General features: G+C 38.0%; 1 protein-coding gene across 2 annotated transcripts; it reads right to left on the bottom strand.

Annotated features, from left to right (window-relative positions):
* Window positions 1-1,354: 1,354 nt before the first annotated feature.
* Window positions 1,355-19,682, bottom strand: LOC136413528 (T-cell leukemia homeobox protein 3-like). Of its 2 annotated transcripts, XR_010752487.1 has the most exons (4): window positions 19,072-19,682; window positions 8,733-8,961; window positions 1,533-2,146; window positions 1,355-1,478 (listed from the first exon to the last, which is right to left on the bottom strand). XR_010752487.1 is itself a non-coding variant. In XM_066397125.1 (3 exons), the coding sequence occupies exons 1-3, from the start codon at window positions 19,529-19,531 to the stop codon at window positions 1,930-1,932; spliced, it is 906 nt and encodes a 301-aa protein (XP_066253222.1). In that variant the 5' UTR covers window positions 19,532-19,682; the 3' UTR covers window positions 1,483-1,929. The 2 variants fall into 2 exon arrangements, 1 of the variants encoding a protein (XP_066253222.1); XM_066397125.1 differs by lacking the exon at window positions 1,355-1,478 and having other exon boundaries at window positions 1,483-2,146.
* Between the last annotated feature and the right edge of the window lie 360 nt (window positions 19,683-20,042).

Raw genomic sequence — 20,042 nt, 5'->3', positions numbered from 1 at the left:
CTGTTTGTTCAAAATTACAGCAAAATCAAAATTAGAGTTTCATGCATTGTTATTGTCCCCCCTCTCAAGTTATTAATTTTTTTTTGAAGCTCTGCATAGGGATGTTGCAGTTCTGTTCATTTAACGTGACCTTCGGGTATGCCATCACGGACATCTGTGGGCTCATATGGACTTTTCTTTTGCGAGTATCATGGATTTTAGCTTCGTGTAAACTGGGATGGGCTATACAGGGTGTGCCTGCCCTGTATAAACAAAAAAATCCCAAGGCAGCGTAGAACGTATATTTTTATTTTTGATATTTTGTGACTAACCAAACTTATGCAATAAATGATTGAATTCAGTAGGCGTAATTACTTTGTTGTTTTTGCTCATTTACTTCTTAGTTCTGATGGTGTTTTAATCGAAATCGAGGGGTGCATTTGAAATTTCTACCTGTGTATTGTGGATTTTACCTTATACTCCAGCAGCTTACCTGACCTGACATAATCGTTGTTTATGTACCAAGGGCATTATGTATGTGTTTATGGTAGAGAACAACAGGATTGTAACACGAAGGCCTCTGGGCCGAGGGTATGCATACTATAAGTTGCCCAATGTCCTATACGGAATACGAAATTGGAAAACGCAAAACTAAGGTTCCCCTAATTAAACCATATGCGGCTAATGCATCTTAAATGTAAGTCTGAAACCTCACTTTGAAGCAACCAGTCGTCACCAATGCGGAACCTTGGAGCCAGAAGATCAAAGCAGCGATAACTCTATTTAGAAAATTCCAATATTAGAGTATTTCCATGGAAATTGGGAGCTAGTCAGTGATGATTCCTCATTTTGTCGTTTCCATGGAAATGATCTTCTAGCGTAAAGGATTTTTGGCCTTAGTCAACTTCACCTATTTTCCGGCAAAACACTTTTCACAGGACCTGGCTGTATACAGTATGTCCAAGATAAGGATGAACTGAAAGATGAATATTTAAATTCATACGACAGAGAGAACCAGAAAATTGAAATTCCAGTCATTATTAAATCACCACGCAGAGGAAGAAAGCTCATTTTGATACATTTTTAAGTAGACTTAGGGAAGATTAAAAAACTCCACAGTAGAGTGCATTATTATGTTGCACACGGTGTATGCAGCCTTGTCCGAAGGTGACAACATTTTCCATTACATTGAAGTGTTGGCACTCTATTACTTCCTCCAAAGAGACTATTTACCGTGAATTTCTAAAAATGGAATCTTGCACGTATATGGATACAAGCAAGCCTAATAAATCCAACTCTCTCTCCTTCATCCCTACCTTAGGTCCGCTGAAATCGCTCTGCTTAAATGGCCGTTATAGTCTGCTTCACCTCAATTAAGCCACGTTAGATTACAAAATGAAACATGCATTTTATTCCCAACAAATTATCCGCCATGATTGCGTTATGCTCTAGAGAATTCGTTTGCGGTTGCATGACGGGGCTCCTCTCCATTAAAACAACTAATAATGGTGTCATATTTTTTTAATTTCCAATACGACCGTTCTTGTGCTTACCGTAATAGCTTATATCTACATTTCAAATCACACTACTTTTCCGTAATTACGGCAGAAAATTGCTTGTTTCAAGTCGAGTACGGTTTCTCATCATCACGGAACGTTATAGGTTGCCTATTAGATATACAGAGAACAGACTATTTACATTTGTAGTTTTTATTTGAGCCCAATATCTATTAAAGCTTATTGAACCCAAACATCGAACCGATCCTTATTTTTGTATTGCACAATACTGATTAATAACATTTACTCTAACAGACTATGTACACAAAAGAACTCATCAAACCAATTATGAGATCTTTCAAATTACAAACAAAAGCGGGTGGTTTTGCACAAAAAGCATTCATTATCCATCACAAAAATGTCTCTTATTGTCCTAAAAGCTGACTCCGGGGGTTCAACACATTGATTCGGCTAAGGCTGGTTGCGGAGCACTATAGGGTCCCGCCCAAGGTTGCAGGTTCTGTAGAGCGCTGAGGGCTGTGTCTGTGGCTGCCGAGGCTGCTGAGGGGCCCTCACTCATGTACCCTTTCGTCAGAGCTTCGGCCTGCAGCGACAGCATTAGTCTATTGGCAGCTTGTCGTTCAGCTTCGCGCTCTTCAGCAGTTTGCCGTCTGCAACACAACAAATCATTAAAAGTTAAGTAACGACTTCAAACTTCACTTAAAGGCCAAATATCCGTTTCCGCATTGAATTTCTCTTCGGTTTAACTTAAGTGAAGTACATGAAGACCACTTAAATGGTTGATAAGTGCGACATTGCATTATTTTCTGCACCATTGTTGGAACGGCACTTAATTAGGACGTATCGCATTCATACATCATTTTGCTTTCTCGAATCGTTGAGAAATGAAAAGAAACACGAGTTTTTCAGTTTCTTTTATGGGCTTTTGTGAGATAGTGCAAGACCCATTTGCAAGTTTAATTGGCTGATTACGTTAATGGGTGTTTAGTTTCCATAGTATCTCCATAGCCAATAAAAATAAGAGATAAGGGGTTCTGATTTTTTTATTAGATACTTAGATGTTTAATCAAATTCTAATTCTAGTGGGAACTGGCAGTTGCTTGTGGTCGACGCTACTGACCATCAGCGAAAGAGTCTCTGTCTGTTTCTGTCCATTGTATAAGCTTTAACTGCAACTCTAAAAACACTCCATCTGAAGATTAGCTGTTAACTGACACATGTGCCTCCTTAATTTAACCTGTCCGGTCATCCGGACAGGTCCGGTTCTTATGATTTTAACCGATCATGAGAACCGGTTCTTCAATGTTGTGCTAAGATTATGTGTAGTAATTGACAATCTAGAACCATCAGGCATAATGTTATTTCCGGAGGTGTTTTAGATAGCTGTCCTTACGGTTACAACTTAACTGTTAAGCTTTAACTTTAGTTCTAAAAACACTTAATCTGTCAATTGACCGTTAACTAACACGTGTATCTCTTAACTGGACCCTGAAGAACCGGTTCTAAGTTTTCACAGCGATTCTCGCAACAGTTCTCGAAAAATGCTTATTACTCCATTGAGGGTGGGTACCCAGTATAGAGTTCTAAGGCTGTTTCAAGTAGTCGCGAAGCTTTTAATTTATGAACTAGTCGATCTGATTATTTTTCAGATGTTTTTAATTAAAAAATTATTATATAGTTAAAAAACCTGAATTATTTGACTGCAGTAACATAAGTTTCTTGAATCTTGATAAGTTGCATGTCAAAATGTTTGAAATTTTGCTGGCAACAGGCAGTAATATGAAATTGAATACGCTGTTTCACATTACTGCCGTTGCAGTTCTGTATGAAATTTAAGGGATAAAGTAGATAGAAGAGCAAGAAATTGGATCTTAAAAAAATGGTTAATTTTCTGTAAAAAAGAGTTAATTTTTTAGAGTTAATTTATTCAATAGAACCCATAGGTGTAGGTGTCGTATGTAAACATAAAAAATATTAAATGAAGTAAAAAATTCTGAGCGTTTTTCGTTTTATTTTGACGATGAAAATTAACATAGATATCCGATTTAGATCAAATATGCGCCGTTTTGTTCGATAACTTTTGTCTATTTTGAAGGCAATTTCATAATTCCACTACTGAAAAAGTCCTCGTCCTTATTGCTAAAAAATTTGACCAGCTCATTTTCACAAGCTTCTCTTGAGGCCAGTTTTCTACCATCAAGAAAATTTTGCAAATGCTTGAAAAGGTGATAATCGCTTGGTGCTAGATCTGGTTTATACGGCGGGTGTGATAGAACCCCTCATCCAAGCTCTCGGAACTTCTGATGCGTCGTTAAAGATGTGTGCGGCCTGGAATTGTCTTGATGACACAAAATCACCCTTCCTATTGTCCAATTCTGGCCGCTTTTGGTCTATCGCCTGCTTTAATTTGATCAGTTGTTGACAGTAGATGTCCGAATTGAGTGTTTGGCCCGATGGGAACGACTCATAATGGATGATTCCCTTTCAATTCCACCAAACATACAGCAAAATCTTCTAGGTCGTTATTCCGGGCTTGGCGATCGTTTGGGCCGGCTCACTGCGATTGGACCACGATTTTTTTCAACTGTTGTTTTCGTATGTGACCCGTTTTTCATCGCCAGTCTCCATCCGCTTCGAAAATGAGTCGATTTCGTTACGTTTCAGCAAAGAATCGCAGGCATCAATTCGATCCTAAAGGTTCTTTTGCGTTAATTCGTGTGAGGCCCATGCATCGAGTTTCTTCTTGAGACCTACCTTGTGCAAATGGTTCCAAACGGTTTTCTGGTTAATCTTCAGTTCATGGGCAATGGCTCACATGCCGACTTGATGATTTCCATGATTTTATCGATATTCTCGACGATTGGCGTATCAGAGCGTGCCGCATCTTCGACGTCCATGTTGCCAGAACGGAATCGCTGGAACCACCGCTTTGCTGTTGCATTTGATACGGTATTGGGTCCGTAAACAGCACAAATTTTTTTGGCCGCCTGCTCCGCCTTTTCATCTTGGTCGCGGTGGTACTGAAGAATGTGTCGAATTTTCTCTTCTTTTACCTCCATTTTGTAACGCTATAGCACACAACTGACTTCACCAAACGCAAAACTGACGAAGAACTTTTTTGAAGCGCAATGTCACCGCGCAATCGCCGTATAGCCGGATGCGATGTATGCATCATAAGATATCTAATCTTATGATGTACAAAAATAATAAAAATTAAAAATTAAAAATAAACATCTAGCGAAAAACGCTCAGGACTTTTTGCTTCAGCTAATATAATTTCGGCACAATAACGAGAGAATCTTGCGAATTTTCCTCTCAAAAATTAACAACTAAATAATGCTGGGGTTGCGCTAATGGTTCATCGTAAGTGAGGTTCGTGTGCTCTCCTTCGAGTGGGAAAGGGAAACGGGTCTAAAATCATGTAATGGGGCTCATTAATGAATTATTTTGTATGGATTAAAGGAAAGCGTTAATAATCAGTCGGCTTACAAGGCGTTTTAATGTTCGTTACCTCCACACATCCATTGCTATCGTCTTCGTGCCACGGCACATAACTGAAATATCGTATACATGCCAGCCAGAGAGTGATTGTGTGTAACTTTATTTGACAAGGGATTCCTCCACATTTCCTCACTTTAAAATGCCACCAGGTCCCTAACTTCTGTCAACCTTAGTTTAAAACCGTTTAATAATTTCGCACTTTCGCAGAACCTACCGTTTAAAACGTCATTTATTATGCATTAAGGGAGCCGAGGGAATATGGCCATATTGTACCAAGTACAGTCAACGATTTTTGGAATGAAATGAGCAATGAATGGGGCCTCTCAGCGTAAAACAGGGCCATTTAGGTGCAACATAGCTTAATAAACTGAAATCGTTTTAGCCTAATTGGCTCGAAAGTTTCTTTCGCATCTGAAACGACGTTTCCAGCATTGTTCCCTCAACTAAAGAGACATTAATCGAATTTGTAAGCTGTGCTCCTTTTATTTTGTTTCGTGCGGTTCTGTTTTCCGTCTGGCTTTCATACCATTAACATGCAATCTCATTGGATTTAGTTCAGGTTTAACGAGGGAAAAGTGACTAATACGAAGAGGTAAAAACGGGAAAGATAATACACTCGGATTTTATCGTTAAACGGACCGGGAGGCCTTCTCGATCCTCCGAAGGAGTTGCTCGGCGATCCACCTTCAGGCTCCTTGCAACAAGCGAATTTATCACATCGAGGTGAAAGGTTAATAATAAGGCCCGAAGTTTATCCCGAGAGGGAGGAGATGCTGAAAAATAACATTCAACAAATACCGCAAAACAGTAGTTTTCCGATCGAAACGAAAAGTACCTGCCCGCGGTGCAAACTATCAAAATGGCTGGTCGCTAATTTATTAATTTCAGAAGACTAATTAAAATCGTCGGGATTCTGTTTATCCGTTCCGTTCTCCCCAAATACGGGTACTAATTACCGTTGCGCCCGCGTAGTTTAATTACGGCTTTAATTAATTATGAAGGCTTCATTGTATCAACACCTAACGCTATTTAGATAATGCGCTGTGCCGGCAACGGCGCTGCCTTTATTATTCCCTAATTTTAGGGTATTGCCTAATTTGTTTTTGCGAAAATTAGTTGGCGGCGGTAAATTTACGACGTCGAAAAGTTGCCGAAACTTTGCCGGAAATTAACTACTCCAGCCCCGGACAAATATGAAATACAAAATGACTGGGCCGCTTAACAATGAAAACAAATTACGCCGAAAGGGTTGGAAATTAGATGAAACAACAATTTGCCGTCAAATGTTTTGGGGCCCGTTTTGACACCGTCTGGTTTAATTAATGCTAATTTTAACTGCTTCTGAAAACACGTTTTAAAAGCGATTTCACTTAGAGATTGGGCAGATGACTAACGAGAAGCGCGAAGGGGCGCGCGAGCTACCGTAATTTTTCGGCCATTCCTGGTGGTTTGGAGGGCCCTAAAAGTGCCGTGTGGAGAAAATTCGGTGTCTCTTGTCCACGGGGAAAATTTGCGGAAAAAGCGCAGAGGGCAACTCGCGGCAAATTCGCGTGGTTGCTGCCCTCGCCTGCAGCTCGTGCGCAACGTTTAACGCTCGTGATTAGTTAAGTCGTTTTTTTGCGAGTGCGAATTTCCACGACCGTTCGTCTAACCTGCGGATATTGACGTGCGATTTTAACATCTTAGAGGATCGAATCTGCAAAATTCGTCGGCGCAGCTCGTCTCTTGGCTCTATAAACTGAAAGTCTCTATTTAAATGAATTATCAGCTTCAGAAAATTCCTGCAAATTTCCCGTCAGACCAACAGTTTGGTTTCCCTTTTAGTAGGTCCCTCAATTTGATCGTATTTATTGGGGCCTTTGAGTAATTGCTCTTGCAGTTGCTTTATATTTTTCACGAACCAATGGGCAGAACCCATTGACGCGCTCTGGAAGTCCGGAAATGCCGGGAACCTCAAATACCAAAAACCTGAAAATAGATGTATTTTTTGAATTTTTCAAAAAATTCGTGAAATTCTCAGAAATTCGGATCCTCTAAATGAGTTTGACTAAATGTTAAAAACGAGGCTTTTTAGTTTAGAATTCAAAAATCGTCTTGAATGCGGATTGCCCTGTAGTACATTTTTGCTCTGCACATACCCGAAATAATAACTTTCCACAGAGAATTTTTTGCGACTCAGCACCAAGCTCTGCTTCCCCAAGAGATTTAGAACTTTTATACCTTTATATGGACTTCTTATTATTAATGATAAACTTTAGAAACTTTAACGTGACTTTGGTTCTTAAAAATGTTTTAAAACTGGTAAAAACCCGCAATAAAAGACGAGAAAAAGAACTGGTTTTACGGACGGTGTTGAAAATACCTGTAAATATTTAACGTTCTAAACACTAGACCTGTGTCAGCTTACATTATTCAACGTATCGCTTCTGTCGGCTTCTCAATAATTCAAGGGCTTTTAGGGTGTCAAATTGGCAATCCGGCCGCCAATCGGATTGCCGTCGGTACGGAACATCGGCCGGACATTGGCCGTAATGGCCTTTACAACTGCCCACTTCAAGCGGCTTTGTTTTCGGTTTATTCAAATCGTTCCAAGGTGTCTCACTTTTTGGGAAAGTGATAAAAGTCAAGTTTCGAATTTGACGATGTTAAATCAAGATGTTTGTTTCATGTACAAGATGTCCCATTTTCCTTGTCTATCCGGTGAAACGAAGGTATAAACAAATGTGTCATGGCCATTTTGATTTTTATTATAGCGAGGGATTTTGAAAGATTCTTTTTTTTTTTTTTAATTAAATTTGGATTTACGTCAATTGTTTTTTACCGGTCGACTTTTCTCGGAGCGCATGTTCAGCGTAACATAACGGTAGAATTATTCTTAAAGTTTTTGCTATTGAAAATCTCTTTAATGATCAGGTTCTAGGTCAATTTAAATCAAGCATTTACGTAACAGAAGGTCCTAGACTGGATTGTGTACGTATGGCTATTTTAAGTCAGATAAAATGCGAACGCACGTTCCATGAACCGATTCGAAAACCAGAAGTTCCACTTAAAAGGCAGTACCTAATTACGCGCTACATTAATACCATTAAGGCTATTAAGAGATTCCTTTAAATTAAAATTAAAGATACCGAGTTGCACTTGATAGCGACACGACTAATATACATAATACTAAGTAAAAAAGGACAGGAACGGTCCGGGTTCGTTTTAAATCTTGTCGCGATGTGGGGTGACTGTCAACTGTCACCGGTCGGCGCCACTTACCTGTTTAACACGGTATGTCCATTACCGAACAGGTAATTAAAAGTGGAGACTGTTTGTTTAGGGGAACTACTCGACATAACTACGGTTTTAATCGACATCAAAAAAAGATGTTACATTTTAAAGCCACTTTATCCCTACACTTATTTTGACTAATCTTTTATATCCGAATCTGGGCCATTAACAACGGTTGGAGGTATAGAGGCCTTATCGGTCTTTTTTGGGTAGTCGAAATACCTGAGGACAGAAATAAATAAAAATGTACAGGGATTAAACTCAGGCATTCACGACACTGATCCGTAATCGAGGATTAAGGCAAAAGCTTACCTCCATATTGGTTCTTTGGTTCAGGAACCATTTAGGGTTATCGTGGATTTTTAGTTTTTGTTTGGAGCACCAGAGAACGGAAATAAATTTAAAAAAACGTTCGAAGATTCGATCAGAAAACACTAATCGGTAACCGAGGATTAAGCTCACCTCCATTTGGTTCTTCGATTTTGGAACCACGTCTTTACTTGCGCATCAGTCATTTTCAAGGTCTTTGCCAGAGCAGCCCTCTCAGCCGAAGCAAGGTACTTTTGCTTGTGGAACCGCTTTTCCAGTTCAGCAATCTGTAGCCTCGTGAAGGAGGTCCTGGGTTTCTTCCGTTTGGGAGGCGTCCGATTCTGGTACGGATGTCCTATTCGCCTCGTCATGGGAAAACTCGCTAAAAGCAAAAAAACAATTTAAACAACCTCAGAGAAAAAGGTATCCAGCACCTAATAATAATAATATCTAGCACGCGATGTATAGTATGTATTCAGTGGCATTCTAATCGCTGTAATCATTATAATAACACATCTGATTAGTATCATCTGGGACCATGGGCAACGAGGTCCGCCCATACACTTTCTTCTGGGAGCTATGAATTATTCATGCTGCTTTTGGCCACGCGTTGGCTGTTCTCTTTATGTAAACTTATGGGTGTTGTTATATTGTTATAGTGCCAATGCGGGGAAGAAGTATGTTGAATTGAAGATAACACTATGTGTCGTAATATTTATTAAGCTGCTGATTTCCGATTTTGACGTGAGAAGCAAGGCTAGAACATCCCTGAAAAAATGTGCCGCCGCATTCTCGTATCTCTGGAATGTTTCCTACATCTACGAGGTAATTAAGACGTTTTGTTATCAATGTCTTTAGGAATCATTTAATCTTTCGATTCGAATGTGAGCCCTATCTACAGCAGAAATCGCTTTGTCAGGCTGTGGATTATCCATGGTAACCAAATCTGCCATCGCTAAGACATGTGCAGAACGCGCACCAGACCGAAGTATGACAATCAAGTGAAGTAATAAAAAAACAGAAGACGCTGTAGATTACTTTTTGCAGAAAGGGACGTAAAAGGAATAAATACATTTTTCTATGCCAGTGTATGGCTAACTGAAATTTAACTGTCGAAAATCGACCGATTAAGATAACGGCTGGTTAGGGCGCTTAACTTAAAGGTTACTGCTTCGTTAAGTCGTCGCAATATTGTGCCACAATTGCCAATTCTGTACATTCTAATGCACATCCAAATGCCGCGCGATTCTGGCAGAGATTCCGAACAGAACGAAGCAGGAACGTGTAATGACTACATAAAAAGACCTTGATACAGCCCTGAAGCTCTAAAATTTCCTGTATCCAGATTTTATGCTCTCATATGTCCCATAAAATGCTTCATTGACCCCTGAATCGTTTGAGGGAGATTGAGTTAAGCCTAAATCATCCCTTAACATATCCGCTTATGTTCTCTTCAATTTGTGAACTCTATGCTTTCCGCGTTAGTTATTAGCTTCTTTCGGTGTTAAACAGCTACCCTACTTCCAAAATTATCATAAATATCTTTGTAGAAACAAATGGAAGGTGTTTTTTTTTAATTTATAATTAGAATATATGTAAATTTTAATCAAGTCCCTGATGAATAACATTAAGCTCAATTGAACCATGCTCACTACTGATTAATTCAAATTAAGCAGTTAGTCATCTGTCATCTTAGAACGCTATAAGCCTCTACGGTATTTAGAGATATGTATTATGTACTTACTTGAATACGTTATAAATAGGAGTTGGCGCAACAATCATTGATTGATTTAAGGTGCCACAACTTTGGGGTATTTTTTTTATCGCTTTCAGACAGAAAGCACTTATAGCAGTTTCAAAACCAAATGACTCCAATCAGCATACCTCCTATCCTAATTAATTTATCACAGCCTCCGGTTTCCAGCCAATTTGAATTCCCCGAAACGTCTGACCATTTACCTGCCTTAAAAGTCAATTAAACCATTAAAAGCGTCTATACATCACGGAACGATTCAATTTAATTTATTATCATAATCCATACATATCGCTTTTAAAAAATACATGTCACTCGAGTCCATTACCTGGGGTCTTTTAAGAGAACAAGGATCACGTAACTGCATTATGTTCGTTTGGACTGAAGAGGATTCCGTTAAATGCTTTTATGTTTAAAGTATACATATAGTGAAAATATCACAACAGAACACCGATCGTGGATTTTGGTCCAGATTTAAAGGTGCACAATCCACTTGATTTGTGCATTAATGGCAGAATTTGGTTTTATAAGTTTCGCATTTTTTTGTTTTGTGCATGTGAAACCAAGGGATTTGATGTGTTTGTCCAGGTGTTCGCTAGAATTTTGAATTAAAAGATCTCGAATAACTGAACTACAAATTGCGGATTTTTAAATTTTTTGAGTGAGCTCTAAATTGAAGCGCGTATAATTTGGAATGCCCAGAATTTTATTTAATATCTAGAACCACCTTAAAATATTTTAGCACAGTAATTGCATTGTAAATTTTGAATTTATAGCCAGAATATCTTTTTAAACAAACATTTAGAAACAAATGGTTTAGAGTAATGGAGATCTGATGAATGGCCAGACAGATCTTCAGATTTAACACCTTTGGATTTTTTGTGGGCTTGGCCTAAAAGTTGTTTTATAAGATGAAATTAGTTAATTCAAAGGGTCGGACAGTTTCAACTCTGATGGTTTACGGTAATTTCGCAAGTCACCTATTGTAATTTCTTTTTGCTGATTCCATACGTGTACGAAAAAAGCTAAAACACGCAGGAGAAAGTTGTACAAAGCTGGCGATTTAAAAAAAAACGAACAAATTTAATTATTCAGAATTTACCCCAAGTTGGATATTCTGACTGTGTACTATATTTCCTTTTCTTGAGACATAAACCTAAATCTCCTAAAATACAAAACCCTCCCTTTGAGCGGTTAACAAGGGGATGGCTAATGTGCTAAAACACTTTACGATATCACCGCCATAACGACTCAATAACTTTGCAGAGCGCTATCATCAGCGCTCTTGGCAAAATTATGGCAGAAAATTACGTGTACTCGACAAAGTATTCTTAATGGATCTATATCGCTTCTCCTCTTAAGGAGAGAGATAAGCGTTATGGGGCCACGGGGAGAATAAGCTGGAGGTGAAGTCGTTTGATGGGATACTCAGCTTCTGGTATGTAATGAGAAAAGTTGCCTGCATTCGGAAAATAATGCATAAAACTGATTGAAAGAGGTTTCAACTCAGACCTCAAAGGAAATGTAAACAGGGGCCCTCTTTACTGGGAGTTACATGACGGGAGTTTTTCACAGAACGTGTCGGTATAACTTCGTATATAAAACGGCTCGTTTACATCGGTTTCCTCCATCGCAGCCATAACTCGAAAGAATTTTAATATAGCGTTCAGAATATTCAGGAGGGCGAATTACTTTGCCGGCATCTTAACGGGCGCCATTTTGTCTCTGGAGGACGCTCGGTTTAAAAGTTCGCTACGAGAAAAGCCACCTCCTGGATTTGAAGTGACTTCATAACGTTTGATACGTTATTGATCGCATACTCTTCGGGTTTTTATTTTTGAACTGGGGGATCTCTGTGGTTTCAGATTTTTCTATGGGGAACTTTCTGTTTTAAGGAATGCCAGTTGGCAACTAGCACATGAGGAAGGGACATCTATAATGTTTTATTTGGGAGCAGGAGGTGTGTGGAATGTGGAAAAATATCAAATCCTGTGTGCAAAATTTCAAGAAGCAATTTGCAGAGTAATACAGGAGATATGTGAAGTTGAGAGAAAAAGACGTCAAATTTCAGAAAGAGCTTATACATCTTTTATACAACTAACTTGATATTCTAAAAGAGTTTTATAAGAGTCGCAAGAACATTTCTAGCAGTTTAGCATATAAAAACTTTTTTAAACCAATTATTCAGTAGCTATAAGCGCGGAATTGACGGCGTCTTATAAGGCATTTCAGTTCCTTATACAACCCAGTGGGTCGTATGTATTAAAAGTAGTATTTACTAATGCTTCAGGTATCTACTTTGCATGGAATCATACAATCAATCATACACACAATTTCGTATACTGCGACGAAGCATTTGCTCCGTTAAGTAGTAGTGGATATTTTATACTATTATATTGCAATGAATTGGGTGGACAGATTGCGGCCCCCCACCTGGCGATCTGGGGCTCTATTCTATGGGAGGCTCAAAATGAAATTTTTGGTGACGTTGGTTGGTTAAAAAATTGAATTGACTAACTTCATTCGTCAAACAATTTCATTTTCACTCTCGCATGTTCCCATAGAACAAGGCTCTACGTGAGGTGTATTGTGGAAGATCAATGTAAGGCACCATTGCATCTTACTGGTCGTTTCTTCGCGTGAAGTGAAGGCACATCGCGAAGCTCACCACCTCTTTGAGTGATTTCCGTAAGATAATCCACGTGAAGTAGATATTTGAAGTAGTAAAAAATACTCATTTTTATGTCCGTAGATCATCTGGCAGTGGTTGTTAGAGCAAAAAGCAGAGAGGAACTGGACAATCCATCGCTGTATGCAGTGTCTAAAATGTTGAATAGGTTCATATAGGCCTGAAAGTTGCGCAAGTCAAAACCGAAAGAGCAATCTTTTAGGGACCACGAAAAGTGACCGGTTAAGAACTATATTATATAATGGCCGCACTTTCAAACAAAAATAGATGTAAAATACCTCGGCATCTTCATAGGTACTACCTTTAATCTGACCTATCACGTAACAAAAAAGGAGTGGAAAGCTCCAAGATACCATTAATTCTGTGACAACAATCACGTTTAAACTTAGAGGATCGAAAGCAGCAAAGAGGCGCCTAAGTGCAAGCATCGCTCTGTCTCAGGCGTTTTACGGCGCCGGTGCCCCCTGTGGTTCACTGCCTTAAGGTTCAAAAAATACAATGGACAACTTTCAAGAATCAACAGAACATTAGCTCTTATGATGACAAAGTGGTACTGAACGTCATGAGCAAATGCAGTGGAGATAATAGTCGATCTTAATTCGATGAGCTTGCCAGACGAAGAGCGCAAAAACATATTCAAATTAGGTAAAGGAAAGTACTGAGCTAGTGAGCAATGAACTCTTTGTAAAATTATAGCAGGCAACCACTTTCCCACCCGGATATGGACTGGACGTGGAGTCCTCGATTCCGTGGCCAGTCCATGATTAATACGTCAAGCAGCTGCAATGATGCAAGTGTTCAGGAGTATCACAGTAGTAGAGTAGTGATAAAGAAGAAGACGAGATATACAGGGTGTTCCAAATTTCAATTGCGTCAGGTTAGCTAGGTATTCTAGATCGAAAAGTAATACACAATACTAGTTTGCCATATAAACTATATTCGAAAATGCTTCATTAGGGAAATATCATGGCACATTAAGTTTTGCCATAAGAAGCAACTTGAATGAGCCAGTTTTAAAGGTGCAATAAACGGGTTTTTACTTTCCACTAAAAAACGGTGCATCGCAGAGAAAAATTTAATGAGAACTTTTTTCCACGAAATTTAATAAGAAACGCGAATTTTTTTTCATCTTTTTATTGAGACAATTTTTTTAGGACAAAAACTCGAAACTCGATAAAATGCTGCTTTTATTTCCACGCCACTTTGCTTGTAAAAGTGAAAAACACCCGATGTTCTGAATAGCTTACCCATCTATGCTCGTATGGGGAAGATAACAGAGCTTCCTCTCTTACAGGCGTAACGCGTGCGTTCACCCAATTGACTATAATCAGCTTACTGTAAAATATCTCTTACCGCACTTGTTAGGTAAATAACTGTATCTAGAAGGATTAGTTCACATAGCTAAAAATAGGAACTCATAGACTCATTTAGAAATTAACTTCGATATACGACCAGTCCTTTAAAGGTGACCCTGATAAAGATCAGAATCGATATAACGACGAAAATTAATGTTGGAAGAGTATCTTGTTTTCTTCATGATTCAAATAATTCCAACGACAAGGTAAGTACATCTCTCACTGCTTCCTTTAATAATACTCATTTAATATGTATGAGATTGTATGGGCCATGCATAGGTACTCAGTACGAACGATCAACCTGCACATTACTTAACAAGTTTGAGAATGTACTAAACCATAAGTGCTTTAGTTTCGGTTTCACAAGTTTTAATTAACCCCCTACCAAAACTGGCAACTTATTTTCGCTTCACTTTAGAGATCCGTTTTTGTTTTAGCAAGAAAGCTCGTAGTTATCGAGCTTGAAAGCTTTATGTTGTTTTGCATTAAACAACTGATTAAATGCATCACGTTTTGTCTTTGCTTTATAGGCGACTTAAAACGGTCTTGATTAATTGTGTTATTTTGATAGGACGTCGGGATTTAATAGCCTGTTTATGCTCTTTAATATATGTGATTTTTATTTTAATTGCGATGGTAAAAATACCAGGTATTCTTCCAATAAAATTCATTCTCTGAAAGGAAATTAAATTTTGCTATATGAAAATGTTTGCTTCGACATTCGTCAATATTCGTTTAAAATTTTAATCATTTTATTAAATGAAACAATTTTAGTTATTTAATTATTCTCGACGCCGTGCATTTAAATACCTCGACGAACCAAATAGAAATAAATAAAGTGCATATAAATAATAATCAAATATAAATTGATTCTCTCTAAAACAAATAATAAATTTATGTGTCATTTGGGGAGGTGAATGGAATATTAGTACGTACATTATTTACGATACGTACAGTAAATTTAACAATCAGAGGTAGCAAACTTGCTCATCTTCCTTTTTCAGCCATAGATCCCTTGGCTAATGATTTACAATCATTACAAGGAAATGTGTAAATAATTCTCTCCATTGAAATTACAATAAATGCTACACATGATGAATACCTCGTAATGATACACCTTCCACCGGCATAATCTTGATGTAAAAATCAACAATTACAGCGAATACACAATAGAATTACATCATTTGAAACACGTTGTTGCAAACACTATTAATATAAGCCACATTAGGAACAAACTCCATTATTACAACTATAGCGATTAAGGTAATATTACTCTCTCAATACTTAGGCCACCAGATGGTAATCTAAAAAACCTATTACAGGGGCCGTTCTCATTGGTTGATTTCTTAATGATGTTTTTACGTGTGGTTAATGTAGCGGAGCTGAAATGTCCATTTTTATTATAAATTCAATATGGAGGATAATGATGGCGTATACGATGGAAGGGTCTTTTAAGCGCCTACCACTGACTGAGCGTCTCCCATGGTTCAAATCCAGTTTTGCAATAAAAAATACCCACGCTCGAAGCCGCGGGATCAATAGAAAACCGAACGGTTATTGTGAATTAACAAAAATTAAATAATATCCTGTCAGAGCTAAAGCTAATTTTACAATACAAATATTTGGAAAGATCAATATTAATGTGAGTATTCAAAGTGCCATCATGTATTGGCCATGAAGGCAATAAATTTATTTCCACATTGGTGGAAATTACATTACAGGTATTAAATTGAAAGCCAATGTGTTCTCTTTATGAGGATTATAATGGTTAGAAAGCTATTTTAGTAATGAGACTCATTTTGACAAAGGTTCATATGAATATAATGTACGTAGCGTTTATGTTAATGGAAGTTTTATTGGATATAAAATAAAGGTGTAATTTTGTATTTGTGTATGGCTGGCTTAAGTTGAATTTGATGTCGATTTGTTTATCCGAAGTAATTTTTTTTCCAGGAGTGTAACATTAATTTGATATCGATATATCCATACTTTAATATATTATGTATCATTAAGCCACGTGTTGTGTTTTATTTTGGTCAGGACTGCCTCATTTCCCCCGTTAGAAGCCGTGCCGATGATCAGCATTGTGCATAATAGAAAATCCCTATGTTAAAACACGTTGAAAAACGAAGCAATTATGTATTGGGAAAAAGAACACAATTGCACTAATATAGTTTAGGTTATTAGTATTAACATTTTAAATATTTAAAAATAAATAGTAGTAGTATAAATATTTAAATATAAAAAAAAATTAATAAACATTTTTAAATTATTGTTGTGAAAATACTAAAAGTATCGCCAACGCTCACAAGCAATTTTCACCTGCACGCGGCCCGGTAGATATCACTAATTTGACATGGACAAATTAAGGCGCATAAATTGTAATTACAAATGTAATTGTATTTTTTTTAATGTAACTAGGTGTTACTTAACATTAAGTTTTTGAACAGTAATTTGCACATCGACACCAGTGTGGCAAGTATTTACGGCTTTTTTATACTCCATTAATTACATAGATAATTATTATGGTGCAATAAAATGCCTTGAATCGGCCCCATGGCCAGAATCGCGGGACAGATCATGGAATGAAATATCATTTTCACGTGCGGCGCACTTGAAGCTTGACTTCGTTAGCTGTTTTTTGTCGGCTAATTTAATTAGATCAACAACGAGCTTTTAATTTATCTTGTAAAAATTGAAGTTTCTAAATTCCAGCTTTCCAAGGTAATACGCTTTAAGTCACGGCTATCGCGAAGTGCAACCACTGCAGCAAAACGCTGCTCTTCCCTGAATGCGCCCATTCTCAACAATTTTAGTTATTTTATTTGTGTGTAGTGGAAGCTGAGTTGATTGAAATTCAAAAGCAAGGAGTGGGCTGACATATAGAGACTTTACGTAGATTTAGTTTAGGGCCGAAAAGGCCTCAAAGTGTCCGGATTTTATCTTTACGCAAATTTGCTCAGAACGAAAGTGTATCGCAAGAAATTATCCTGCTGATAAAGACATCTGGATTTTGATCTTCCACTCGGCTTCGGCACTTATAAACTTAAATTCACATCAAGTTCAATCGACGTAAGTTACCAGGCAAGAGCGATGATTCGTATAAAGAATATCGAAGCTTCTTCAGGTTGTACATTGCAGCCAGACTGAAACGAACGAGAAGAAGAGAAATACAAAAATATTGAAACTTCTCCTTGAGGCAATTGTAAGCTTTTTTTGACCTGCCAATAATCCAAAGCTCAGCAAACATGTTTTTGATACCTAGCGGAGAAAGCCATGTGTGGAAGCACAGCTTACTGTTCCGATGGGAGAGTGAATCTTGGATTTTTCTCGAAGGAATGGTAATTAGACTTTAGTTTAACACCTGGAAGATACGTAGGAATACGCTTTTCCCGTTTTAACGTGAACGGATATCTGGGGGCGAAACTCGAAGTTTTAGATCGACGGAAAATCTCAACAAATCAAGAGCGTTGAAAACCCATCAAAAAGGCTATGAGAAACCAATAGAAGAAAGGACTTCTCTGCAAGCTATAAGTAAAAATTAATCAAGCTAAAAGTGAGGGTACCTACCCTTAAGACCTATGTATGATTTTTTTCCCTTTTTTAGCTTATTTTAGTGTTTTTAGTTAAAGCATTTAAGTTCATTTCCCGGAATGTACAGAAAGTTCTTTAGTAAGCAGAATATTGCAGTGTCATCTACATATTCGAGACTATTTTCAATATCTTATAGAACAAGTTTGGTTACATATCTACATTCATTATAAAATGCATTCACTTATAACTATTTTCCTTCAATTTCAACTATTTAATGTAAAAAAAGTTAGTTCAGTTAATGGGTTGGTGTTAGTCGGGGAATCAGTATAGTTCCATATGTGTTTACATTTTGAACATTCATGTAAAATAGGCGGGTATTAGCATTCGTGCACACGATCATTGTTTTATTTTTGACTGTCATCACCATGCCATCATTCACATTGAATATTTTATATATTCCCTTTTTCACTGAAATATGCTTGAGCCTAGTAAAGATTTCTGGGTTTATGTAGACGAGTTTTCTAAGATTTCATTGTTGGAATTGGTAAGTGTAAATAGGTACATTTCTCTCTAGTTTTCCATTGTTACTCGACGTTTTCTATAATTTCATAACATCATTTTTTTCCTTCCTTCCTACGAATATACAACAGATTTTTCAATAGATCACTGCTGACTCCCGTCGGAGAGGATGATCATACAAATGTTAATCTACCGACATTCCATCAATTAATATCATTTCTAAGGCCAAAACAATCAATTCAAATCGGATTGATCGAATGGGCAAAATTTAAGCAAGGACACCTCCATGAGCAATGAACTCGCACAAGATTGACTTTATCAATATTCACTATCTATGTCAATCGGTTTAACAAGGGAAATGATATGAGGATGATCAATCAGTCACTTTCATGGATTCCATTTTGTATGAATGTGTATTATTAAATACGAAATTAATTTTGAACATTTTTGCAATCGCATCAACTATGTCATCATCAGCGTCATTCTCATCATTACTCTAACAAACACTATTACTGATTTAGGACGTTGACAATTTTCCACCCGCATCATGAAACTCCAACTATACATCTTTTACTTATAGGTACTTCTCTTCACAAATCCCAAAATTACCTACTGAAAATCTCCTATATTTGATGAGCTTACCTGCAAGTCTATCCTTAACAACTTGGGATGCAAAAGCAGCTGCCGCAGCTGACCGTTGCAATACTGGATCTAAACTCAGCGTCCATGGATTAAACACGCTAGCACCAGGTGGACTTCCTGGACCTAGAGGTCGATGCGCGGGAACCCTCAACACACCATGTCCATAGAACCCCGAAGGAACCAACCCTAACGCACTTCTCGGTTGAAAGAGTCCTGAAGGGTTCGGGTACAATGTCCCACCAGTATCAGTGTCCGATTTGTGTTCGAAATTTTTTCCTAACAAATTCGAGATGCTAAAGGGCAGAGCGCTCTTTGTGGAGGTGTGTGAGGAGGATTCATTGTCTGGACTGCTACAGTGACTCCTCAGACTTCTAGCGTCACTGTCACTATGTGATAACCGTGAGTCGGTGTCCAATATGTTGATTTCGTGGTCTTCTTCGGTCAGTTCGTGATCGGACATTTTCGTTTCGATTTTAGTTAAAACTTCAAGTTCATAGTTTTGTTAATGAAGGTGTTTGAGCAAATAGCGTGAAATTGCAGGATCAAAGGACCGGCGAGGGAGCGATACAAGAGGCGCAGCCTTCAGCCAACTCGAACGAACGTCAGCTGAACACTGGCCAGCAACTAAGCGGTTGCCATGGTATCAAAAGCGTAGTTAACGCGGCAACAATCATTGGCCAGATTGGCTCTTGTGGCTCCTCCCACCTCATTTCCCATTGGATTAAACTGATTCCGACTAAATTGAATATCTTTCTGTTAATTTTTTTGGGGATCAGGTAAGCGGTTTGCTGCGTTCGGTAAGTTGTTATTGCCCGTAAGCCAGTTGCCACTTGCATGTAGCAACCGGTTCGCGTGGTTTGCAAGCGTTTATTACTTAGAGATATTTGTTTTATTCCTTTCAAAATGCGTTCAAAATGTCTTCTTTTTACTTTCAAACATGTTGCAACTAATTTTTTAAATGAATTAAAAAC

Source organism: Euwallacea similis, chromosome 14 (genome assembly GCF_039881205.1).
Source record: "Euwallacea similis isolate ESF13 chromosome 14, ESF131.1, whole genome shotgun sequence".
In the NCBI taxonomy this organism is placed as follows: domain Eukaryota; kingdom Metazoa; phylum Arthropoda; class Insecta; order Coleoptera; family Curculionidae; genus Euwallacea; species Euwallacea similis.
The sequence above is the reverse complement of the archived record's forward strand: the minus strand, read 5'-3'. Positions and strand labels throughout refer to the sequence as shown.